The sequence below is a fragment of the Toxoplasma gondii genome, chromosome X (genome assembly GCF_000006565.2).
Source record: "Toxoplasma gondii ME49 chromosome X, whole genome shotgun sequence".
NCBI lineage: Eukaryota > Apicomplexa > Conoidasida > Eucoccidiorida > Sarcocystidae > Toxoplasma > Toxoplasma gondii.
In genome coordinates, this window is record NC_031478.1 from 249,047 (window position 1) to 274,249 (window position 25,203).

At 55.5% G+C, this 25,203-nt stretch overlaps 4 protein-coding genes across 4 annotated transcripts; 2 read left to right on the plus strand and 2 right to left on the minus strand.

Annotated features, from left to right (window-relative positions):
- Nucleotides 1-246: 246 nt before the first annotated feature.
- Nucleotides 247-17,459, minus strand: TGME49_228660 (Sec7 domain-containing protein; the record flags this gene model as incomplete). The annotated part of the gene is made up of 14 exons (XM_018780213.1): nt 247-495; nt 1,006-1,069; nt 1,537-1,622; nt 2,337-2,792; nt 3,371-3,475; nt 3,931-4,614; nt 5,254-7,203; nt 7,513-7,632; nt 7,975-8,217; nt 8,506-8,580; nt 9,050-12,783; nt 13,468-13,714; nt 14,280-14,426; nt 14,982-17,459. The coding sequence occupies 14 exons, from the start codon at nt 17,457-17,459 to the stop codon at nt 247-249; spliced, it is 10,638 nt and encodes a 3,545-aa protein (XP_018636112.1).
- A 129-nt stretch (nt 17,460-17,588) lies between these two features.
- On the plus strand, nt 17,589-18,059 carry TGME49_228640 (hypothetical protein; the record flags this gene model as incomplete). Its single annotated transcript, XM_002366435.1, has 1 exon — nt 17,589-18,059. One exon carries the CDS (start codon nt 17,589-17,591, stop codon nt 18,057-18,059), a length of 471 nt encoding a protein of 156 aa, XP_002366476.1.
- A 1,655-nt stretch (nt 18,060-19,714) lies between these two features.
- Nucleotides 19,715-23,296, plus strand: TGME49_228630 (hypothetical protein). Its single transcript, XM_018780212.1, has 5 exons — nt 19,715-20,720; nt 21,183-21,234; nt 21,628-21,912; nt 22,477-22,625; nt 22,762-23,296. The coding sequence occupies exons 1-5, from the start codon at nt 20,416-20,418 to the stop codon at nt 22,955-22,957; spliced, it is 987 nt and encodes a 328-aa protein (XP_018636113.1). The 5' UTR covers nt 19,715-20,415; the 3' UTR covers nt 22,958-23,296.
- Nucleotides 23,297-24,052: 756 nt separating this feature from the next.
- Nucleotides 24,053-25,203, minus strand: TGME49_228620 (hypothetical protein; the record flags this gene model as incomplete). The annotated part of the gene is made up of 5 exons (XM_002366433.2): nt 25,025-25,203; nt 24,853-24,963; nt 24,732-24,796; nt 24,503-24,674; nt 24,053-24,441 (listed from the first exon to the last, which is right to left on the minus strand). The coding sequence occupies exons 1-5, from the start codon at nt 25,131-25,133 to the stop codon at nt 24,053-24,055; spliced, it is 846 nt and encodes a 281-aa protein (XP_002366474.1). The 5' UTR covers nt 25,134-25,203.

Here is a 25,203-nt window from a genome sequence, read left to right on the forward strand (position 1 = left end):
AACTCCTGACTTCTTTCTCACTCCGTTTCTGTCTCTCCTCTCCAATTCGGTTTCTCATCCCGCCACACCCTCAGAGTCTGCCCGCCGGGCCAGCCACCACCAAAGCTCCAGAGCGCCCCTGTCCCCCGTCGCCCTTCCTCTCAGCTCCCGTAGGCGAGATGAAAACGCACAGGAGACAAAAGGCGAATGAAACCTAGACAAACGCCTGTTACGCCGCATATGAATGAAGCTCGAGTGGGCTCGAGTTTAACCGCTGCTGCTGGGACTAGGAGAGTTTTGAGGCGATACGGTAGAAATCAAAACTGCATGTGCGGGCGCGTTCTGGTTGGCCTTGGAGCTGCGCCGGCCACTGGCTGCCTGTTGACAGGCCTCTGGCGCAGAAGACGGAAGGGATGCGAGAAGCGTCTGCCTTTGTTTCATCGGCGAACAGAAAGAAAACTTTGCCACTGCAGCAAAGTTGACGGCGAAGAAATCTCTCACCGCTCTCCGAACTTCCTGCAAGAGACCAGAGAGAAACTCGCTCGAAAGGCATACAGACCGATGTGCAAACGCAACCGGTTTAACGTGTGACAAATAGGCGCAAGTTGTGGAACGGTCAGGACCCTCGCAGTGAAGAGCGATCGCCTCTGAGACAGGATTACTCGCGAGTTCCTTTCGTGGAGTCTGGAGACTCTGTGTTCCATCAGCTCCAAAGTCTACTGCTTTAGCATGGATTTTTCGACAGCATTCAGGCAGTATTTTGAGAGAACATGACACACAGGTTGATTTCTTCTCTACGCCTATCTAGGAGGCTCTTTTCCGGGCGCCCCACACGCCAGTCTCTCGTCCAAGGGCAAAAACAAGTGAGGCTTTTGCGAGGCAGTACTTCACACACAGACGTGGAGGACAGCTGCAGCCCGCCTCACAAAAAACACAGTCTGCGCCTGAAGGAAACTGTGTACAGCCATCCACTGGACAGTCTTTGTTCTTGACAGAAGGGAGACTTGCTCTACTCCGAGGACGCACCGAGGACTCTGCCGCGATCAACTCGACCAGATGAGAAAAGATCGTGTCGCTGTAGAGCGCCTTCCTGCAAAGGAGAGACTCACAGCACCACCACCGCCAAGGTTGCCGCGCCTGTGATGCGGCCATGACACAGCGACGTTGCCACAGTTCAAAGGAAGCAAAGGCTTTCCCGACAGAAGACTAATAAAGGCAATACTGACAGACGAGCAGTCCAGGGTCTACACCCAACAATGACGGCCGCGCCCTCGAGAAAAAAGGCTTCTCCTTCTAGAACTTTCCGGCCCTGTGAGCGCGACGCACTGCTCCCTTGCGTGTGAACGCCTTTGTGCTCCATTCGCTCCCTGTTGAGTTCAACGGTCTCCTCTCTCTCGAGGCTTACGGAGGTCGCACTCTGGCGACCGACCAACAAAGCAGCCAGGAAACCGAGAGAAGATGCGAACGAGAGGCAGGAGACGGAAGAAACAGGCAAAGGGAACCGAGACGCGCGATAAGTGAGAGACGAAAAATCTCATTTTCACATGTCGAACTTACGTTTCATCAGGGAAGCGCGACAAACCAAAAAGGAGCTGTCCACAAATCAGGGGCGCGAAGCCTGCTAACTCCCGCTCGCCCTCCGTCTACAAGAAAGCAAAGACCAAGGAAAAAACATCTCCAGACGTTTCTCTGTCGGACCAGCAGAGGTCACAGCACGATGCAGACACACTCGCTGCACCGTTCACATTTGGAAACCTTTGGTATTCTCTGAAAGCAGAAAAAAGCGAGAAACGTGAGTCGGACGCGTCACTCGGTGTTTAGCGTCGCCGGGCTTTCCCTCTCCCCCTCTTCTCGCCTTTCATCCTCTCCCCGGCGAAGACTTTCTAAATGTGGACACTCCGGTTGTCCGCTTCACCGGGGTGCTGCCTACTAGACAGTGAACGTGAAGCGCTCGATTTCGGCTGCAAAAAGAAACTGCCTTCCCCGCCATCTCTCTCTCTCGGGCCTCCTCCTTCAGTGAGTCGCGCAGCTACAGCTGCCCTCGTGCAAAGATGAACACAGAACAATCTGGAGAAAAAACCTCGTCCACCCACCTATTTCTCCCCTACCTATCTCTATAACTACATGTAGATGAGAGAGATATAGGCGAACGTATATATATATATATATATATATATATAAATATATCTATAGTTCTCTGAATAGAACACAGTAGAGCCAGAGAGCACAACAGAGGCTAGTTAATGAGATTTTTGTGCGACGGACACCAAGACCGAGTAGTACACCGAAACGCATTAGGTGGAACGGGAGAGATGAGTCCAAAGAATTTTGAGTGGACAGTGTGCCGTTGGCCGTACGAGTTCGAGGTGTTTCAGCGCATCGCTTTTCGATTTTTCTGTCCACCCCGGCGTCTCGTCTCGTGCAGAAAGGCCTGACGACTGCTGGCGAGCAAGCGCCTCTTTGAAGCGTTTCTCCTGAGTGAGTTTCGCGACCTCCGTCTCCTTGGAAAGAAACTGACAGACCAGCCACCGCGCAACGCGCAGAAATCGGTCCGCAGCCTCGGCTGCGCTCGTGGACCGCCTTCTCCCCACCGTGTCGTCCTGGACTTCTCTCGCGCAACGCAGAGCAGAAGAGGAAGAAGAACGAGAAGAAGAGGAAGGACCAGAACAGGAAGCCGAGCAGTGGGAAGAGAGGACTGAAGTGAGGAGAGAGAGAGACGCGGAGACAGCTTCTCTGCTCTGTTTATGGAGAGCAGGAAGCTGGCGCATGCCGCTCATGAAGCCCCTTTGCTGCAGAAGCTGGCGGAAGGCAACCTGAGAAGAGCAGAGACATGCAGAGACAAGGCCGTGGAGAAAGACGAGCAACGAGAGGCCTCGGGAAACAACAGAGAGTCTCAAGAGTTGCCGCACTGCAGGTGGAAACATAGAAAAAACGTCGAAAGGGAGGAACACCCAAGATTGCTCAGCATCCGGAGAGAACCCACTACAGATATCGCCACTCGCTACGGAAGAAGGCCTCTTTCTCCTCAAACTCTATGAGGCTTCTCTTGTTGCCGATTCACCTCTTCAGCGAACAAGTTCACTGCCACCAGCAGTGCCGTTCCTCTTGTCTCGCCCGAAGAAAGCGTCACTACGTCTCGTTCACGCATTCGATGTCTGCGCGAGTTTGCCGGAAAACGCCGACGAAAAAAGCCACTGCGTTCGCCAACTTCACTCCCCTGACCGGTTTGCCCCCCCTCGCACTCTCTTCTCTCTTGAGTATTCGGCGCAGGCATTTTCACTGCTGACTACGGCTCTCTGAGTCCTGCTGTGCCTGCTTCCTGTTTCCAGTGCTTCTTTTTGCGGCGAGGAGCGGGACGGCTGGAAAAGCCTCATTGGCCTCCCTCGCGTACCTGTTGATTGAACAGAGTTGCGAAGAGGAAGGCGGACTCCAGGGCACAAAGGAAAAGAGAGAGAACAGAAGCCGGGAGGTAAGGGGCGACAGGAGCCACGACTTGCTGAAAAAAACGCAGAGTTCGAGTCGCACGCGCGCTCAGCCGGGATCGAGTGTACAGACAACATAATTACAGTGTGACCGGTACAGTACAATGTTGAGCAACGATCTTTATAAAATGGGCTCAGTGCCAGCTTTTTTTCGAGGCAGAGATGACGTCGTTATACCAGGTTCTTTTTGAGACGACTCCAAAAGCGTTCGATCCAGAGACGAAGAGAACAGAGACACGAGAGAGGTCGAAGTATCGATTTTTGAATCTCGCCGACGAAAAAGCCTCTGTGGTGCAACAGGTCTTCTCTTTTCTCGTTCATCTCCTTTTTTCCCTGCTCGTTTTTTCTTTTTCTGATGTGGAGATACGCAGCGAGATGCACAGGTAAAGAGTCCTAGTTTGTCTTCCCCGTTCGCTCTTCCCCTCGCGTTCACTCGCTCTGTAATGCTCTTCTTTTCTGCCATTTTTACCTGCAAAACATCGACCAGAAGCAGCTGAACTATGCAGTGGGTGACGACGTGGTTCGGTTCGAAGGTCAGCCCAGGACTTCCTCCAGCTCGCGACACAGAAGGAGAAGGCAAGCTTCTTCTCTCCGTATCGTCTCCACGAACCACAACTTCCTTCTCGCGCGTCTCCTCGGCCGCGCGCTGTGGGTCAATCGCTTGGTCGCCGAAAGAAGACTCGGAGGAGAAGAGAGCTGAAACGTCGCCCGACATGTGAGAGACGAGCACATGCAGAATCGCTTCCCTCTGCTGTCGAGGCAAGGCGTCGCCTGCCCTGTTCGGCGAAAAGCCATCGTCAGGAAACTCCACAGTCTCCGAAACAAAGGAAGAAGAAGCGGAAGAAGAGAAGGGAGAGGGAGAACAAAAGTGAGAACAAGTAAGGGACTTCTGAACTCGCCCTTCCGGTTCAGTGCAATGGTTGCTTGAGTTCTCTACGGGAACACATACAGCTGAGTCTTCTTCCTCGACTTCACATTCCGTTTCTTCTCCTGAATGTTCTCGGACAGTCTCGCCAGTCGCTACAGGGCGTCCCTGGGGACGCGATACTCGAACGGGGAGGAAAAGGACTCCGCACTGCAGCAAGACGTCCTTCGAGGAGAAACAGAAACTGCTGCCTAAGAGGCTGGTCGGGGTCGTTCGTTGAAACAGCGCCTGAAAGGCGAGGAAAGAAATAAGAGAGAAACGCGCTTCGCATGAGAAATGGGCACAAGCAAGAGACATGAAGCAGATTCAAAAAAGAGAGAGAACTGACCATTCTGTATTTTCACAGAGTTTGGACTTGATTGGAGAAAATTATTTCTTTCCGACTTAGACGAGCATTGGAGCGCATTGTTTCATTCGATAGGCTACGCTCAATCTTACCATACACACTATTTTCGTGATCCCAGATTGGTTTATTAAGACGCAGTGATTTGTGAAGAAACATTGCATGTTTACGCGTTGATCAGAAGCAGCACAGCAAACGACTGAGAGTGAGCGAAGGATCGTTGAACGCACAGCAGAAAGCCGAGAAAGCTCAAGGGAAGAGAAAAAGAGTCAAAAAGTTCAGCGCAGATATGCCGCGCGTAGCGTTTGTCACGGACCACGCCAGCCAGTGGCGCGACCAAAAGGGCAAGAAGAGAGAGATAAAGGTGCCGGTACAGATTTGGGTGTACATGTACATCGATATACCTCCGCATGTGCATGCATCTCTTCAGGGCTAGGCGGTTTTGTACTAGACACAAATGCGTGCCTTGGTGAAGTTCTCAAAGACGCCACAGACTGTGATCAAAGAATCCGCGTCTCACTGACCAAAGCAGCCTCGGCGACCGCTCTCCAGCACGCATCTAAGTCGACGTCGTCGTCGGCTAGATCGTCTTTCTTCTCTCCTTCTTGCGTGGATTTGTTCGACACATTTTCTCGCTGCTTTTCGTTTGGCTTCTCGCTCCTCAGCTCGCCGCGTGACTCCGTCACCCCACAGTCTCCCGGGGCGCTTTCCACGGGCCGTCTCTCCGAAGGCCTTTGTCCTTCTGTCTCTCTTCGCCCTCTCCGGGTCGTTCGTCTGCCGAGAGCGACGAGGAAGTTTCGAAATGCGTCCACGCCGAGTCGCGCAAGCCTCTCGACGGCGCTGTCTTCGTCGATGGCCGCGAAAATCAGAGAAAGGAAGTTCTTCAGATGGGTCTGAAGGTCACCTAGGTGGCGATCGACGAGCACCACGAGCTGTCTCAGCGCGCTGCAACATGACATCTCTGCCCAGTGAAGCGTTCCTCCTCTCTCTTTCCCTCTTCCCCAGTCGCCTTCCTCTGCGTTCGCCTTTTCTCTTTTCCTCTCGCTCTCTGCAGGAACGCCGCTGCCAGTTTCGCTTGCTCGTCCCTCTGCGTCTCGCTCTCTTGCGAGAAGTTGCCGTTCTGAGCGCTTCAGAGAAAAGGTCGACAAAGAACTGGAGGCACTGCTGAAGCTGGCTCTGGCCACTGCGCCAGACTGCTCTGACCCCACCTTGTCTGGACTCGCGACCGAGAGGTCGGAAGCAGCTTCGTCTTGCTGCTGGCTGTCGACGCAAACCGGCCGGACTCGACGAGAAATCTCGTCTGGAGAGGGCACCTCGCGCCGCTCCAAGACGAACTCCGCCGGCGAGCGTCTCCGATGAGACTTTCTCCTCTCTCCGGATTCTTCTCTCTCGGACGCCGACGCACGCTGAGAAGCCGGGAGGACGAGAGACTGCTGAGGGAGCGCCCGCTGGTCGGGCAGCAGGTTGAGACGAAGAAGCAGAAACAAGTCATCAAAGAGAGGACAGAGAAGTCCCTGGAAAATCATCTTCCAACGCACATCGCGCCCCTCTGCGGTGAGCATACGTCGCTCTTCGGCAAACAATTCGTTCGGGGGATGAGAAACAACTCCTTCCGCGACTCCGACGTTCGTCTTCTCTTCTTCGAAGTTGTCCTGTCTCTCCCCGGCCTTCTTGATGATCTCCTGCGAGTCCGTATCCGACTGAGAGCGAATCAGAAGCCTCGTTTCTTGTTGTCGCTCTCTCGAGCTCTTCTGCTCTCCCGCTGCGTTTCCTCTGGTTTCCTCCTCTCTACCTCCTCTCTCCGAGGCTCTCCAGTGCGTCTCGTTGTCTCCCGAGGAAGCAGAAAAGGAGCCAAGTCCGCTTCCATTTGTGCAGAACGCAGAGACCGGACTGAAGCTGGCGCCGTAGGTCAAAAGCAAACGAAACAGAGCGTCCAAAGCCGCGTTCATGGACTTCCCTTCTCTCCCGAGATCTCTTCTCTCTGAAGACGAGGACGAAGAGGAAGACGAAGAAAAAGTAGAAGGGAGAGGCGAGCAAGCGAGATGCGCGAGCGCATTCAGGACGGGGAGGCACAGAAAGAAAGTGGCGGTGTTATTCGAAAGAGCGGTGAGACCTCGTTTGGAATCTTTCTCTCTCATCTCCTCGCTCATCTTCCCAGCCTCTTCTCCCTTTGACTCCTGGTCGCACGCGTCGGTTTGGAGACGCCCTCCGTCCTTCGCAGGTGCAGGCTCTATTACGCCTTGCCTTTGTTTCTTTCTTTCTTTGGTCTTTTCACGGAAAGAACGCCTCGAGAGTCTCCTCTCCTCGCGGCTGCCCTCCCGCAGAAGAGTGTGTAGATGAAGGAGTGAAGAGAGGACGACTGTGTCGCGAGTCTCTTCGTTTAGCAGCGACGCGAGAAGACTCGCACCAGAAAACCTCGCCGCCTCAGTGCCCTCGATCAGGCACAGGACGACGAGTTCCAGGTAGCGAATCGCCTGCGAAAAGATGCCGTAACGCCAGTGAAACGAAACGGATCCTCAGCGAACTCGGGACAGCGATGAGCAGACAGGAGGCTAAACGCACAACTCGTAGAGCCACATATACATACATATATATATATATATATATACATATATTCATATATACATATATATACATATATGCATATATATATATATATATATATATATGTTTATTTGTATTTGTGGGATTTCCGTTGTCACCGATTGCCGTCGAAGGCCTTCTGCCTTTTGTATTCTTAGACTGCGAGCCGCAGGCCCTCGTCGTTCCACCCGAGGTCTTACTCGGATAGCCATAGACTCATCGACAGGATTCGAGGCGAAGAGGAGGAGACAGCGAACCGCTTCGTCGAGGCTGTCGCCCGTCAGCATGCCCAGACTGTGAGCGAGGATTTGCTCCACCACCTGGAAGAGAGGGAGAAATGGGGACAGACACCTACAAAAAAGCCTGCGTCTATCCATAGGCTTTCCCTCTCTGTTCTCAGCTGAAAAGCCTGAGTTGTCTCTCCCCTCTGTCTCGACGTCTCCCCTATCGATATGGCGAGTTATGGCTGTTCTTCCTTCCCTGACAAGAACCTCTGTCAAGCAGTGTGGTTCCCCTTCTCTCCCCCTGGCACTTCCCTCCGCTTGTTCGAGCTCTCCTTTCTTCCCTGCTGCGTCGTCGTTGTCTTTCTCACCAGACGCAGAGACCGCCTTCTTCCCTCGGTTCCGATGAGTCGTCTTACGAGCGACTCCTTTCTCCCTCACCTCGAAAGAAAGCCGGAGTCTCTTCCACGGCCCCAAGACCTTGCTCAGTTCCTCTCGTCCTTCCCCCTCCTCTCGACTCGCGCGTCTTCCTTCGCGTGAGGGGGGCGAAGAGCCATGCGACAGACGCGCGGCCTTGAGGCGCGAAGAGGACATGTGTTGCAGGGAGACGGAGGCCTCCGAGGCTGCTGCATGCAGCGTCTGCAGCACCGTCTTCCAGCCCGATCGGATATTCGACGCCTGCGTCTGACGGACAGAAGGGGACGAACGGCAAGGTCGACAGGAGCAAGTTTGGAGACGCAGACGCCTCGAAAAAGGACTGAAAATGCAGCAGAGAGACGAGAGAAAACGCGAGAGAGAGAACGACGGCGCCACGCTCAAAGAAGTGAAGGGAACCGGCGTCCCCGGAGAGACTAAGTTGCTGCTGAAATCAGAGAGCTGGACTGAAAAAAACGCCGTCTCTGTGTCTCTCTGACTGGACGCGACACAACCTTCTGAGAGCGAGACAGAACGGGGCATCCCTTCCGCCTGTACCCGGATCAAGTTGAAGAGGATATGCATGAGAAACTCCTTGACCTCGTCCTCGGTATCTGGATGCGTCATCACCGTCTGCACAAACGAGAGAGCAGAGATGGTGCTTCCAGCTGTCCTCCTTACAGCGACAGAGCAGAGGACCGCGACTGCATGCGCGGAGCCGGAACAAAGGGATACGAACCATCAAGGCTGACGGCTCCACAGCGGGAAGAAGAGACCCCCTTCAGACTCTGCCATGGAGGAACGCGGAGGTCGCCTCTGAAACCATGTACGAGGACTCCACGGGCGAAAAGAGAGGAGAACGACGAGAGAGAAGAGAGCACGGTCCGAGAGAGGAGGCATGAAGAAAAGATAGCAAAGAGAGCTAAGAGAGAGGTAGAGAGGTGGCAGAGAAGCGACCCGCGCGAAGCGGCGGGAGACAAAAAAAGCGATGGAGGAATACGACTACCAGTGAAGAAGCGACAGCGGCGCACAGGCAGCAGCGACGCGTCCGCGCGAGTTTCCGCTGCATCGGTTTGGACTTCTCCGCCCGCCACCACCTCACCAGAAAGAGTTTGAGGAACTCGGCTTGGAAGGTGAACTGCGCGAGCTCGTCTTTCTCCAGAAACTTCGTCGTCAGTTGCCGAAGCGAGTCAATTGCGTACAGCCGAACGGCGAGTGAGGGATGGAGACACGCGCCTGCGAAGTGCGAGCGCAGGATCGTCCACATTCGCGTCCAGACGAAGCGCAGTCTGTCCATGTTGAAATGCGCAACTTCCACCAGCTTCTGCAGACTGAAGAATCGCGGGGAAACCTCCAGCGCCGTCCCCGAAACCTGCTCGGGCTTCCTGCCTCTACCTGTCAAAGAGGGAGGAACCGAGAGGCTCTGAGACCCAACGCCACCCCCAGTCGCCTCCGGCGGCCGCAGCTCGTGGCTGGAGACGAGGCTGAGAGCGAGCACGAAGAAGATGACGGCGGAGCTCGACAGGGCGCGACTCTGCGTGAACAAGAGGTCCAAGACGCTCGCGGCAACCTCCCGCCAGACCAGCAGCGCGTTCTGGAAAAGCGTCTCCGAGTAGGCGCCTCCAGACAGCGACGCGAAAGGAACAAACTGCGGCGCGCCCTCGCGAAGCGGCGCCAGCCACAGACCCAGAGGCGGCGGCGCGCCGGAACCGAAAGGCGCGAAGGAAGAAAGATTTGTGTAGCTCGTGTGGGCGTGAGAAGAGCCCGAAGGCGCGGACGCCAACAAGGAGACAAAGGAGACACCATCGCCCCTCTCCTTCACCGGCCCGCCGGACGCGTCGTCTTGCCACAGCGGCCGCAGGACTCCGGCGCGGTCGCCGACCCCCAGGAGGCCCACGGTCAGAAACGCTGCGTGCGGATTGGCGGCGACAAAGAACGCGTCCTGCTTCATCGCAGACGCGGGAGAAGAAGCGGGGAAACTTGAGACGGCGACTGTGTCCGAGGCAGACGACGAAGCAAGAAGAAAAGGCAGCGCAGGCGGAGAAGGATCCACAGGGCAGGTCTGGAGCACAGGCCCGTGAGGCAGAGACAGATTCCGAGTCGAAACTCCGTCAGACTCAAGAGAACCCACCGACGTCGCGTTCCGCTCTCCAGGAGAAATCTGTACCTCTTGTCTGTCTCCCGTCACGTCTTCCACATGATTCGATTCTTCTCTCTCTCCTAGATCTCCTTCACTCTGTTCTACCTCTCCTCTGGGTTCTCGTTCTACCCCCTTTCTCCGTTCTGACTCCCTTCTGTCTGGTAGCTCTCCTTCTCCCTCATTTGACTCCTCTCTTGGTTCTGAAGGTTCTGAAACCTTTTCGAACTCTTCTTCTCCAGGACGGCTCGCGGGAGGCAGGGCGCCGGACCGACGCAGCGTGGCTTGCAGGCAAGGTGCGCCTGACGGTTTCTGCCCAGCCGGCAAAGCGGCGAGGGAGGCGGCCGCCGGCGCGAGCGAAGGCCCTGTTGCCTTTTGCTGTCCAGAACAGACGGTTGTCTCCGGGGGGCCTGGAGGCGGTCCCGCGGCCTGGAGAGACGCATGCGCCATTTGTTTTTCTCTTGCCCGCTGGAGAAGGTCGTGGGCGACAACATGCAGAAAGTCTATTTGGCTCGCCGCGTGGAGAAGCGGGAGCCAGGCCTCTTGTAGGTCTTCGCCACACTCGAGGCCCAGAGCGAGGAGGAGGCGAATCAGGGCGAGGTTCTTTCCTCTGAATGTCCTCGTGGTCGCGCAGTGGAGATAGGTGAGCGCGCTGAGCGCGGCCACAAACGCGTTCCGCTGGACGCCCAGGCGCAGCCGCATGCAGAGACGCGTCGCCGAGTTGAAGGCGTTGACGGCGCTGACAAGCGTCGCCTCGCTCTCCTCTTTCTCCTCCTTCGGATCGCGTCCAAGCACCTGAGCGAAGCACCGGAGCAGGTGCCAGCTGGCGAGTTGGAGGAGGTACGGCGTGGAGGCCATCAACTCGACGGCTGAGAGCGCAGGGGACTGTAGGCCACAACCACTGCTCTCCCGCGACGCAGAGGACCGCTGGGAGTCTCTGCGAGCGGCGGCGCGGGCCAAAAGCGTCTGGCAAGCCTTCTTCGCAAAGGTCTTTGGGTCGACGATCGGCGGGGCGACGTGGAGACTCGGCGGGCAGAACAGTTTCTTCGCCGGGCCAGAGGAGACAGTCCCCACCTGCTGCGCCAGGTCGCGGAACGCCGTCCAAACGGCAGGTTCGCCCGCAGCCGCCGAAGCGATCGCTACGCCTTCTTCGAAGCCAGGAGACGCCCAGAGAGACGCACCCGACGCGTTCTGCGTCGAAGCACCTGGGCCAGCAGTCCGGCAGCCATCGTCTTCTTGGAACGCCTGCAATGGAGACCAGAAGAACGAAGAGGCAGCGGCGCCAGAGAACGGCGAGGCGACGAAGGTGTCGTCGTCAGAGACAACGTCGGAGTCCTCTCCGTTCCGACTCGCGCTCCCAGCCCCGAGGCCTTCCGGAGGACATGCGCGCTCCGCGCGCGCTTTGTTCTCGTCACCTTTTTCGGACTTTTTCTGGCTTTTTTTCCCCCGCAAGCAGACGGCGACGTCGTCGTCCTCGAGGCGCCACTCCTCCTGGACTATGCGGTCGTAGAGGGCCTCCAGGTAGCTCGTCTCGACATCCCGGCCGTTGTTGATGCCGCGGTTGTTCCGTACGAACGCGGCCTTGGTCATGCGCTGCTCCTCCTTGATTTCTGGACTGTGGGCGTCGGTGTGGAGCATGATGAGGGAGAAGGCGAGGACGTAGCAGCAGTCCGCGCTCGCGTATAGCCTCGCGTTCTGCTCCGCCACCGCCTCCCGCGTTCTCGCATTCGCGACCGAGGCCCGCGCCGAGAGATTCGCGGCCGGACCGCAGAGCTTCTGGAGGGCCGCGGGTGGTGTCGGTGCGTTGTTGTCGAGGAAAAACTTCTCGGCGAACTTCTCCATCATTCGGTCGATCTTCTGCGCCTCGCCTGGAAGCCGGAACAGCTGCAGAAAGCTCTTAAGAGCTGCGTCGATCTCCTTCCCGCGGAAATCCAGCGCGTCCACCAACGCATGCAGCACCTTCTTGTTGAACGGCGCGTCTTCGCCGAGAAACTCGCCGATCCGCGTCTTGCTCAGTCCGTCCTGAGACAGGAAAAATCGCGCGACGCTCTTCGGCTGCATCTCCAACAGCTGCTGCGCCTCCAGCTGGGCCAGGCCTTTCTTCGGACTCCTGTTAAACAACGCGACCGCCTGTCGGATATGGTCCTTCCGTTCCCGCTGCTTCACCACCTCGTCCAGGCGCGAAGAGACGCGCCCCGCCAACGCAGACGTACGTAGCAAGCCAGAGCCATCCGGCGACCCAGCAGACGCAGACGAAGAAGAAGCCGAAGAAGAAGCCGCCGCCGAGGAAGAAGCCGCCGAAGAGGAAGACGCAGCCGAAGACGAAGAAGAGTCTACATTGTTGATACTTAGTTGTCGTGGAGAGGAGAGAGACCGGGGTGAGGAGAAGGGAGAGTCTTCGTCGGAGAGAGAAGACGAGAGGGGGAGACTGGAGTCGCTGGAGACATGTCCAAAACCGGTCTCTGCCTTCGCTGTCAAAGTCTCTCTGTCGCCTCTGAGGTCGCTTCGCCGTGACAAGGCCGGGGACTGAAGGCGCAGACCATTTCCTTCTCGCTGTCTCCGGAGCCGTCGGCGCGTCTCCGCCTTCTGCTTCTTCTCCAGTTTGTCCAGCCAAGCCAGCAAGCGAGCCAGGAGGACTTCCAGGCCCCGTAGTGCCTCTGCACGAAGCGTCTTCTGCGCCGAAGAGGCAGTTGAAGCGTCTACAGAGGAAGACAAATGGGGACGAGCGACAGAGTGACGGGGCAAGACGAGAGTCGGAAGGAGACAAGAAGAGGGAAAAAAAAACAGGATGCAGAGTGTACGTACGCGAAGGGTATAACAAAAGGAGACAGCTCCTTGTGCAGCATCTTCATGGAAGGCATGACTTCTGTGTTCGCCTCTCGCTTCGCTTTTGGGAGGGCGGTCTTCCGGCGCTCCTCCTTCTAGCAACACCAGAGTCAATACACGCAGCGCTTCAGCGCCGGAGAAACACAGACGCTCCACGACGCGACCACAGAAGGCATCCGTCGGAAGGATCGAACTCAAAAAATCTGTTTCTCGCTTTTTCGAGTTGTTCGTTTCACGCGTGCTTTCGTGTCTGCGACACACTCGCATACACATCGACTTGTCTGTATATACACAAACATGCCTGCAACCAGATACAGACTAGCTGTGTTTACGCGTACACAAGTACGTCTTTTCATTGAAAACTTTGAAACAGAAGAAGACGTTAGATGCGTCGCACTGCACCTCATTGGATGTCGAAACGCCGACACAGTTGACGGGTGGCTGGCTCGAGTTTTTCGCGAATGAATTGTCACGTTGAGTAATAGCTGCGAAGTGCACAGAAGACCACTGAAGAGCAAATGCCTGACCTGTCTGTCGGTTTCCATCAAGACACTCACCGGCTTTCCCGCTGTCGGCTGCGAGGTCGCAGAGCGTCTGCAACAGAGGAAGCGCGACGTCTTTCTCGTGAACGGAGCAGTCGAAGTTGACGAACAGAGAAAGGATAAAAGGAGGAGGCACGAGGGCCAAGAACTCCCGCAGCGCCGCGAGCACCGTCTCCCGCTGCTCCACAGGCAAATTGGGAGAAGCGACGAGCCGCAGAAGAACCTCTGAAAGGAAAAAGGCTGTCTCCTGCTCCAAGTGCATCTGAAGAGAGAGAAAGGAAAAGAGAAAAAGGTCTCTACACACGAGGGGGAAGAGACACAAAGTATGCCGTCGGATCTCCTCGCTTGTCACATGAGATGTGTCTCCGCGCCTCAAAACATTGAAAAAAGGAGGACGAAAACGTTGACAAGCAGAAAACTGACGCGAAGCACAGAAGCGTGAGAAACAAAAAAAATCGGAGGAAAAGACGAAAAGAGCGGTAAATGACGGAGAAATGGAGCGCGAAAGAGAGGTGCAACTTGCGCTAGAAGAAGAGGCCCTCTGGCAAGCAGCGGTGAGCCTGAAAAGAAGGAGAAAAGGGACAGCGACTCAGCTGACGACAGCAGGCAAGAAGGGAGTAGTGGGCGGATAAGGCAAAACTGTAAATCGGAAGGCGAACAACCTAGCAGAGAGAGTCGCATTGGACTCAGGAAAAGGGACGCGAAAACCACTGGCACAAGAAAGAAAAGGGGACAGGAAAAGACATGAGAGAGACCGAACAAGTCCGAAGTCAAGAAAAAGAGACACACGAGAGAACATGGAACGTGGAACAGAGACAAGCGCTTACGTGATGGTGTTCGACGAGGTAGAGGAAAATGCGGAGAGACACAGAAGTCAGAGAGGAGACGATGGCACTTTTGATCAAGGCGAAGAAAAGTTGACGTTTGACGAACGCCAAAAAGAGCTTGCTTCCTCGAAGACACTCGCCACTCGCCTGAGAGAGACGCGCATGCACACTGGGTTGTGGAGTCGCAGAGCAACGAGAACATGTCGCAAAAAACGAAAGCGCCTCAAGGCTCTCCGGTGTTCAGACATCACTCCCCCACCAGCTATCCGTGGCTGCCCCGTCGCGTCCTCGTCCGCTGTTTTGCCCTCGCGTCGGTCTCTCCACGAGGCGTCGCAGGAGCATGGGTCACCGCCCGTGATTCTTCACTCGAATCTCCCGCTGCGAAGATCCCAGACACACCGGGAGGCGTCGCTGCTTCGCTCCAGGTGGACGCAGCAAGGTAGGAAACGAAGAGACACGGAGAACAGAAATGGAAGGAACAGGCGAGAAAGGCTGGGAACAGCAAGCAGCAAGAAGTGGAGAAGAGAGGAAGAAAAGAGAGGAGAAGCAGAAGGACAGAAGCAGAAGGAGAGAAGCAGAAGGAGAGAAGCAGAAGAGGAAAGAGACGTTCAGAAAAGAAGAGAAGCACCGACAGAGCCGTAGCAAGCCTCAAAGTGAAAAAAGAGAAAGAGAATTTGCTTGTCGTCACACACTCTCTCTTACATGAAGCATGTTGAAAGTGAGTTCGAGAGCGAGGCGGGTGGTCGCCCTCCTGCGCTTCTCTTCTGGTCTGCGGTCTCCGGAGGCGACACCGAGCGTCAAGGCACCCGAGGGAACAAAGCTAAAGACTCCAAATCCACGTTTCGTCTCCGCATCCGCAAACGAGAAAGGCCATGCATCCTCGGAACTCGCTAGGCGACAGAGCGCCTGTAGGATGAGGAGCACATCTCTCTGCTGTACAGACATCGGAGAGGCGCAGAGCGAGCGCGGCGACAGCGCCGGCTCCGTCTGAGGTGGGCTACATGCGGCGGCGCCTCCAAGTTGAGCGAAGGAAGCAGGCAACTCTGGGCCTCCGAGAGGTCGAGCGGGAGGGACGAGGCTCTTGACGGCCACAGCGCCTTGAGCCTCTTTCTCCAGGGCTTGCAGCCGCCGCAGATGCTCCCTTTTGCAGGCCTTACCGCAAACCGGGTCTCCGCTGTCCACGCAGTAGTGCGCAGCTGCCTGTCGGCACCCCACACACCAGCCGTATCTCCCGCGCTCGACGCCCCTCTCGTTCACTGTACTTGCGAACTCAAGAGCCTCCAGAACTGCGCCATTCACCCCAAGAGAAGAGGAAGAAGACGGCGAAGAAGGAGAAGAAGAGAGCGAAGAAGAGAGCGAAGAAGACAGCGAAGAAGAGAGGGGAGACTGACTGTCGGAGTCACGCACAGGCTGGGTTTGATGGACAGCTTGTTGAATAGCTTGATCGACCAGTTGGTAGGTGTAGGATTCAAGGAACACTGCGAGCGATGTCGTTCCATGTTCGCTCGACAGCTGTACGTTTCCCGCGCGTTGCTCTTTCTGCCGGGTGTCTCCACCGTCTTGACTGTCGCCTCGCTCGTCTCTCTGCCCCTCCCTCGAGTCTCCCTCGCCTCGAGAGCCGGCGACAGTGGCCTGCGTCGTGGCTCGTCGCTCTTCCTCTCTGTCGCTTCTTGCGTTCGCCGTTTCCCGGTGCACTCCCCGAGTTCGTTCTTCTTCGTCCTCGGCCTCGCGCTCGCAGAGGAGAGGGCAGGCGGAGAACTCGTAGCGCTGCATGACTGTATGTACAGTCTGGAGGAGTGCGGCTTGCGCGGTGCGTTGGTTTTCTTTGCTGCGGTGAGGGTTCTGAAAAACTTCGAAAAGCGTCCGCAAACATGTCAGCAAAGTTCCCCCGTGAACCTCCAGAGAAGGCGAAGTCAGCGTAGTGAGCAGACAGCGCAGGACCTGCAGCACGACCGCCTCGTCCGCGCTCGAGCTACAGCGACAGACAGCGACAACGACTCTGGACAGGAGGGGAAGCGAAGCTGACGCCGGCGCAGAAGATGAAGGCGACGGACGTTGTTCCGACTGGCTTCCGCTGCGGGACTGCGGACAGGCTTCAGCTGACGACCCTGTCGCTTCGACGGACGAAGAGAAGAAGCCGGAGACCGCGGATGAAGGATCGACCTGGACGCGGGGCGACAGTGGGCGAGCTGGCGCGCGTGGATGGCGGTTCTCCTCAGAGTCTTCGCTCCTCTCTTCTCTGGCCTGTCGCCCTGCGAGCAGAGACTCTCTCGACAAGGAAGCTTTGGAGAGAACAGGAGAGATGAATCCCGAGACAAGAAGCCGGTGAATTCCGTCCAGCGCCGGCAGCTGCAGCTTCGGACAGTTTGACTCGCAGGCGAGACGCAAGGGATCAAAGAGAAGTTCGACGTCGCGCTCGTCTTCGTCGACGCTGCTGAGCGTCAACGCGCGCTTCTTCTCGCTTTCGCGCTTGCTCTTCTTCCCGCGGTTCGAACTCGACCCCAGACCCAGCGAAAAAGGAAAAAACGAAGTTGGTCGAGGCGAACCTTTCTTGCCTTCCTTCTCGTCTTCTTCCTGTCCTTCATCTGTGTCGACTTGTTTTCCTTCCTCCTTTCTCTCCTGATCTTCCTCCGCTGTCTTTCCAGCGCCCTCTGTCTCGTCCCTTTGCTCGCTGATTCCTTCGCCCCCAGACGGCCGGTCTGCCTCAGACTTCTCCGTCTCCTCCAGACCCTCTTCTTCCCTCTTCTCTCCGTCGACCAGTTTCTGCACCCCCGGTGCCGCTGGAGATACACCGCAGGTCGCTGCAGGCGCGTCCTCGGCGTCTCTGCCCTCCGCCGCCTGTGTCCACCTCTCGCGGCGCGAAAGCAGGGCGTCGAGCGCCTCCAGGGCAGCGCTGCACGCCTCCCTGAGCTCCTTCGACCGCCTTATATTCGGAGCGTTCTTGTCCAGCCGCTCCAGAGACTTGCGGAGAAAGTTGGCCAGCGACGGAGAGGGCACAAAGTACACATCTGCCGGGGAGATGAGCGACGGAGCGAAGGGAGGCGAAGAAGGCTGTGGGGCCGCGGGCAGAGAGGCGACGAAAGACGAGGTCGCCATGTTCGTCGGGAGGCTCGGCGAGAAGAATAGGGAAGAACCTCCCCGTCTTCCTCCGTTCGCCCCTTCCTCTCGGCTGCTCTCCATTTCTTGCACTTCTTCGTCTCCGTCTGCGTCTCCGTCCTGTTCTCTGCCTCCGTCCTGTTCTCTGTCTCTGCCCTCTCGCCGCCGGACTCCGGTATTCTCCACTGCCTCTCTTGCGTGCTCTCGATCTGCATGCCTCTCTGCCTCCCCCGGGGAGGGTCAGGGGCGACTAGCGGAACAGGCTTGCTTCTTCAGCAGGGAAGAGAGGAACAAGCGAGCTCGAGAAGAAGAGGATGGCGGACTCGAGCACAGGAGCACCGCGGAGAGGAAGACAAGAAAGCGACTGAACGAAGAAGGCGCAACTTCCTCGGAATGCGTTTGCCGGGGCGACGCCTTTTTTTCCTATCGTCTCCGCGGCGGGGTTGGTGGTTCTGTGGAGACGAAGAGACACGAGAGCTTCCTCTCAGCTTTTTCGCGTCTCTCTGTGCCCCAGAGAACGCCCACAACGTCCTTTCCGCGGGACTTCGGTCTCGCTTTGTAAGTCCGTCTTGGAGACAGCTCCCGTTGCCTCTGTCTTCTCTCCTCAGGCCGACTAGCCGCTTCTCTCGCGAAGTCTCGCCATGCCGAGATCCTCCTCCTGCTCGCTGCTGTGCAAGACGGTGAGCGACGCGAAGAGGGAAACTGCCTCGCTGGCGCCTGAGATGGCGGAAAAGAAGTCGTAGTGAAGCCTCGCTGAGAGGCTTCGGCCAGAAACGAAGCAACGGAGACAGAGAAGACAGAGGGGGAAAGCGAGGAAGACAGAGCATAGGATCGTGGAGCGAGATGACAAGAACGGTAAAGGAGGAAAACACACAGAGAGGATTGTTCCCCTTTTCAGAGTGCAGACTTCGAAAGTAGAGAGTCAGAGGTCTGGCTGCACTTCGTCTGCATCGTCTCTTTCGGAGTCGCGAGAGTATGCGGAGAGAAGAGCTGAAGCGTCGCCAGCCAGCTCAGACGGAAGCGGGGGACGGCTCGAGTTTTTTCGAGAGAAGAGCGAGGAAGCCTCAGTTCTTCTTTGCGATTTCCTGATGTGCAGGGGAACGAAAACGGAACGATCGTTGACGAGACGAGGACGAGAGGAACACGAGTCCAGGATACGGGGGAGATGAGAGCGGAACGACTCGGGCGACAAGGAGGGAGAAAAGACCCACATGAGTGGTCATAGCGACTGCGTCGGAAAAAGAGACGAGGGGGAAAACGACAAGCGAGGAAGAAACAGATGCAAAGAAATACACACAAGACAAGGCGAGTGCGAAGTCGAGCGGAGGCCGATGAACGCTTAGTGGACCGACACGCGTCGCCAAGGTTTGTCTAAAAAGGAGCGAAATCTCGAGCTCTGTGGGTCTGGCCTGCAAGACCAAAGTGAGCGTTCCAGATTCGCCCCGTTTTCTTCTTCTTTTTCGTGTCTCAAAACGGCTTCGTCTCGAATCCAAGACCTGGACCTCGCTGTGTCGACTGAGTGCCTGCGCCCACCTGCGCTGTACACGAAATCTCCCAGTGCCCCACTAGTCGTCTCTAGCCGACGCTCGAGGTGATAGCGAAAGACAGGCAATTGCTTCCCTTCTGGCTGCTCCGCTCAAGCTCTTCCCGCCCTGCAGAAAGCCGTCCATTTCCTCTGCAGAAATCCGTCCATTTCGCCGACTCCGACCGTTCCGCTTACCACGCAGCAGACAAGGCAGCGACACACGCGGTGTCTGTTACACCTCACGGCACCACGCCAAAAACGTGTGCAGGGCACCGGGGAAGTCAACGAGCGGGGAAAAGAGGAGGGAAACGAAATCCTTCGCGCCTTTCAAAATTCAAAGGTCAGGAGCAGTCTCAAGCCTGCTTTCTCGAGCGGCCACTGCGGGTCCCCTCGGTTCCTGCACCCTCCCTCCGCCTGCGTCCCCGTCCGTCGCTTCATGCACATCTTCTGGACCTCTCGTGTTGTAGATGTCTACATCTTTCAACAGATCGCCCGCAGGGACGCAAGTGAATGTGTGGCCGTAAGCGAACCTGCAGTTTTCTTCTGGGCACGTCTCTCGTTCTCTCCATTTTTCTCTGGCTCTTCCGAGGAACGCCAGGTTCCGGAGATCGCTATCTGCCCCGCCCTCTCTCTCGCGCGTTTGAATTTTTGCCGCCCCTCTAAGTCTCCACTCTCTCGAAAACCATCCGCTAGTCCTTTTCTCCCCTTTGCTCTACAGAGAGAGCGCCGAAACGATTCTGTGAGTGCCTCTCTCCGTCTCCGCAGCCTCGCCGCCTCGCGGCGCTGTCGGCAACAAGTTGCTTCCGCTCGTCCGCTTCAGGCTCTGGTCGCTTGCGAGCCAAGTTGTTGTGAGGAACGAAGAAAAGAAACGGAGAGCGAAGCGGGAAAAGAGTCTCGTCGGTTTCTTCCGGTGTACATACACTCGCCGTCGAGGCACCCGCGAAACGTGGAGGATCCGAACGCAGCCCCCACTCCGTCGTATTTTCCTTGTTTTCTCCTCTCCTAAACGAGTTGAGGAAGAAAGACTCCGTGGCTGAAATCGGCGCTCGGTTGCTTGACCTTTGGATGGGGAGACGGTTTTAAACGTAAACAAGCTCTGAGAGGAATCGACTTCCATCTGGGCGTTTCTTCGTCATTGCCTCGCGTCTCTCGCCCTTTGGGTCTTTCTTTCACCTCTGTCGCTGTCTCCTCTCTTTCCTTTTTCTGGATCTTCGCTCGTCGCTCCGGCTGCGACTCTCCCACAGTTCCTCCTGGGATCCTTCAACTCGTTTCCGTTTTCCTCTTTTCTTCCTTTCTCTCAGTCTCCTCTGATTTTTCCACGCTGCTTCCTTCTCTGTCGTGCCTGTATTCCTTCTCTTCTGGCTGCGTCTTCTCGCGTCTCTCTCGACTCTTCTTTTCCCTCTCTGACGCAGCCCCACTCATCTGCGTGCGGACGCCTCCCAGGTGCGTCGTAGAGAACTGGAATCGCTGTTTCTGACGTATTTTCTGTCCATTTTCGAAACCTGAAGAACCGCCATGGCGCATTCCAGGGAACGTCGATCTCCTTCTTGTCAGGTCTCTCCCCTCTCTCCGCCTACCGCCTCTGGACAGCGTGACGTCTCCGTTTCTGAGAGACGCGAGAAGACGTGCAACGCTCCCTGCGTGTCTCCTTTCTCCCGCATGAAGACGAGTGCCTCCCCTTCGTTTTTGCTGTCGAATTGGTTCCTCATTTTCCTTCTCTTCTCTCTCTTCTGCGTGATCGAGGGCGCCAAACCCAAGGAAGGCCGGCCTGTGACGTACGGCAGTGCCGTGTCGCTTGTCCACGTTCTCTCAGGCTTCAAGTAGGGACGAGGTCGAAAGAGAATCCTCGGATTGCCTTCGCTTTTTCTTTCAGAGAGACGTGGCTCGTCGCTCGTGCTTTTCACTTCCTCGTTTCTTCACGTTCTCCTCCGAAACATCGCAAATCACATTTATTTGCTGGACATGTCCAGTCCTCCTCGGTCTTTCCGCCGCGTCTCCTTTTCTCATTTTCTTCGTCTATTCTACGGATACCCTTTCCTCGCTACACATCTTCCCCTCCTCCCTTGTATGCCTCCCGCTTCGTTAAACACACTGTACGGCGTCCATCTATACATAACTCGATATCTACATCTGTTTATATACATATGTAAACATATATATATATATATATATATATATATATGCACATGTGTAGAAATATGCATAGCCTGCAGTGGCAGTCGTACAGTCTGACAACTTCCTTTTCTGTCTTTCTTCATTGCTTCTTTGGTTTCTGCGTCCAGGCTGTTTTCTGGAAAGATCTCCTGGGGCTCGGGCAGTGGCCAGCAAGCCGTCGTAAGCGATCCAGCGTTTTCTGTCCATGTTTTTTTCCAACAAGAACGCCCTCAGACTGTTCTTCACAACGAAGCTTCCTGATGGCGCTTGCCGTTTTCGGGACAGAGAAGCCGCGTTCGTGGAAAACGCCCAGCAACGCCCACGTTACAATCTATCAGTATCAACATATAAATGTATATATATGCATATATATATGTATATGTATACATATATGCTTGTACATATGTTATTTTTAGGTATGTGTAAGTGCAGATGCGCACTATGCACATAGAGGCCTGCTGAAGAAGTAGAAATTCAATCGTGACGTAGTTGCATTGCCTAGAATGAGATTCGTGTCTTCCGTGTGACGCCTTTTTGACGTATTGTTAGTATTTTCCTGTGTGTGCTTCTCAGACAGCGACTCCGAGCGGAGACAAAGCTGCAGCAGCGAACATGCTCTGGATTGTCAGTGCGCCTCCAAGTGGCATGCGTCGGCAGCCTCTTGACAGCCCAGTGATGGAAGCCCAGATGGCGGGAAGCAAGAGCTCTGCTTCGAGTGAACCCGCTCCAGCCCTGGTCACTCCCGGGGCCGCAGGAGAACCTGTGCGATGTGGATCTGTGATTTTCCTCGAACATGGCAGCTCTCGGGGGACGCTGCAAGCAACTGGCGCCTCCTCGCCAATCAGTAGCCAGAAAGAGGTAGGATAACAAGAAGAGAAAAAAAGTTGGCGGGTGCGTCCTGCGATGAGGACGGACGGAAGCTGGGAGCGAAAGAAGCGGAGGCTGGGCAGACGCAGTTGCGTCGCAGGCAGTCGGCCGTTCTGCCCCGTTTTGTTAGATATGAAGCTGAGAGATGGTGCGCTGCCAGGCGAGAGAGTGAAGAGTCAGATGGGACCTTCTTTGATTAGGGGTGCGGAGAGTCCGATAGAACCAGGCGTGGAGAAAAGAACAGAAGAACAGACAAGGATAAAGAGCTGTTAGGATTAGACGTCCAGGCCCTTCAGGGAGTCTAAAAGGCAGGCCTCATAGACGTGCTTTCTAGAGAAATGAGACTCGGTGAACCAGCGGGACCAGGGACAGGAGAAGGATTTTTGGACAACAAAGACGTGAACGGTACGTTTTGCTGCGATCGCCGAGTCAAGTCAGAAACAGTGAGACGATCTCGGTCTCGCTGCTGCATGTCACTGACAAACTCGTGCATGCAGCGTGGCTAGCACAGCGGAAGGAAGTGAACAACAATGTTCTGCTGCGTGTTTGGTGCAGGTCAGCGTCGGAGCGGGACGCGACACTAGAGTGGCCGGTTTCAAGTTGGTCTGCGCAAACACGAAGTCGGAGATGTGGCTTACTGGAGATATTGTTACTTTTGAGCATGTCAGACTCGGTACAAACCTTCAGGCGAAAAAAGATCACCAGTAAGCGACGATTGGGGGAGGAGGGGACCTCAGATTTCGACTCTAGTGAAACGCGAAGCAGGTGGTTCTTGTCTGCTGCATCATCATAATAGTGATGGAAACTCAGGAAAAAGTGTTTCTGTTTTTTTTCTCCCAGGTTCACCCAACAAAACTGCGGTAGAGGTTGCCCCATCGCCGGACATATCGAGGTGTCTGTGAGCAATGAGAAGCCTCGGTCCAGTTGGGGATGGTCGACTCCACCAGATCAATGGAAGGCTTCAGCAGGACTTATGGTCAACAAGGAGGGCGAGGGATTGTTCGACGATCTGGGTTTCGACCATGACGAACTCTAAGGGAGAGGCGGAAGGAACGTTAACCTTGTCACGAGCAGCCAATGACTGCGCTTGCAGCTATGCGGCAGTAACTCTCTGCTTCATTTGCTGTTGGTTGCTGATCTACTGTTGTTCAAGTGGAAACGCTGTCACTTAACTTCTCTGCACATCGACGTTTGTATTCTGTCGACGGGCGTATTTTATCTTGTTGCCGAAGAGGCTTGTGAGCGGGAAGGGTAGCACTGTTGCGGCGCGTTATCATCATCAAGAGTGTTTTTCCGTCGTGGGCCAAGAGCCGATTGGCAGGCTTATGGGAAAGCAGCCTCATGACTTGGCTCACTGAGCACACGAACAGGGCACTCACGATTTAGTGAGATTCGGTTATTGGGCTCTCTGCTAGTGGCAGGAGTGTTTCATTTTTTGTGAGGTCGTCTGATACTCATCGTGGCGATATCTTTATGACGCATAAAAACAACTAAAACTATTCGGACCACTCTGAACGTTGCCATCAGGCATGCGGGCCCCGCGAGCTCCGAAACTTACTGTTTGTGTCTGCTGTGTCCCTGGCGTTTGTGGCCGCCGGTGGTCCTCCGGGGATGACCAATCGGGCACCGAATTGCGAGACGGAACTGACAGTGCATTTCATTGCAGGGTTGTCTTTTCTGACAGGCGCACTGGTTGGCCATTCGAGAGTCAAGGGTCGGTGCCCATTGACACCAGCTGACAATGTTGAGACGTCAAACTACCCTAGGTATTTTCGTTGCAGAGGCCCCTCACGAGGCTTTCCTCCGGGGACAGGATTCAAGTGTGACTATGGAGCGCATCTTCTGACATAAACAGTACGGTGCTCTGTCTCATATCGTAGCACATGCGTCTGAGGGGTTGTGATGGTTCTTCAGTGTTCAGCTGAGGAAGCGGTGAGCTTATCAGATTTTATGTCTTTGTTGCCCAGTACATGACACAGAGCAAAACACTTGTAACGCGGAAGGCGTCTGCACTGACTCTTCCTGTTGCGTTGAAACATCTGTTTCAAATTTTCGGAAAGCGACGGCAGTGGCCGACGTGTTCGCTGCCTCCAGGCACGACTGCTCACACGCTTGGGCCGTAGCACTTGTTCTAGTTAATGGGGTCATTTTGGGTATGTTCCGCCCGTGGCAGAATGAAAGCGCGGCTAGTGGCTAGACTGTTAGTTCCGGCAACGGAGTTCGTGAGGAACGCCAACAGGATCTTGAGTCCATAACGCTTAATTTCCCACCCACGTTGACATGACAGCCTCTCAGTTTCACGCCTGGGTCCGCAACGTATCGTGCTGATGAGGCACTGCGACTGAGTAAACGCTGGCAATGTCCACGAGATCTGCATCCAGTTTAGAACGGAGTGTGCTTTTTTACATTGAACGAATTGGCGTGGATCGCGATCCTTACCTCCGTTCGCGGAGAGTTCTAATAGCTTCTTGTGCAACTCCTTGTAGGTTGCCGAGCTTGATAGCCCTAGAGTTGACGGCCCTGAAGTGAAGTGCGACATGCTTTGTAAAATGAACAGAATGTTCGAACAGTATTGATTCACTTAAGGCGTATACAGAAATTTTGACACAAGCTTGTTTGTCTGGGCATGGGCCGCTATACCCATTCTCGCCAGTGTCGTTAGTGCCGCTGACTGCGCCGATAGAGGAGAAATTTGTTTGCGGTCCCACGCTGGTAACAGCTACAGGAATGTCCCACGCGATGAGATGTGCAAACTACAAGCTTTTCTCTGACACGACAAATGCAGGAAATTCATCCGTCTCTGTTCCTACAGGCATTCTGTTCGACGACGTATCCGTCACCAGTACGGCAAAGGAACCAGTATCGAACGGAGCATCTGAAGGCCTTTGAAGTATGATGTTTGCCCCTGCAAAAGTGCACGAAACGCAGTACCATTCCAAGTAAGCTGAGGGAGCTCATTCTTGTCCCCGCAGTTTGATCCAAAATGCTTGTCTGGAAGCAGCGCCATGCTGCTCGCGTCGTCGCAGCTAGGCACTCCGAAATCTGAACCGGCCAAAGCCCTTTGCTCAGGGAGGCACCAAAAGAATGACACGATTGGGCTTACCGGGGTTCTCCATCCTGAATTCCGAGTCCGTCTGGCAACTGATGCGTTTCAGGACGCAAAAAAAAACAGTAATAGACGACATCCATCTGCGTCTCATAGGTGAACCCATTATTCGCAAGTGTGCTTTGACTAGATTTGTCTCGGTTCTTTCGAAGAGATGCTTGCTAAACGGCTACCAA

What these genes read in the sequence shown, in the direction of transcription:
- TGME49_228630 (XM_018780212.1), top strand. Translation starts at nt 20,416, where the DNA reads ATGGCGCATTCCAGGGAACGTCGATCTCCTTCTTGTCAGGTCTCTCCC. An exon ending in CAATCAGTAGCCAGAAAGAG is followed by an intron (nt 21,913 to 22,476) that starts GTAGGATAACAA and finishes TGTTTGGTGCAG; the next exon opens with GTCAGCGTCGGAGCGGGACG. An exon ending in CAGGCGAAAAAAGATCACCA is followed by an intron (nt 22,626 to 22,761) that starts GTAAGCGACGAT and finishes TTTTTCTCCCAG; the next exon opens with GTTCACCCAACAAAACTGCG.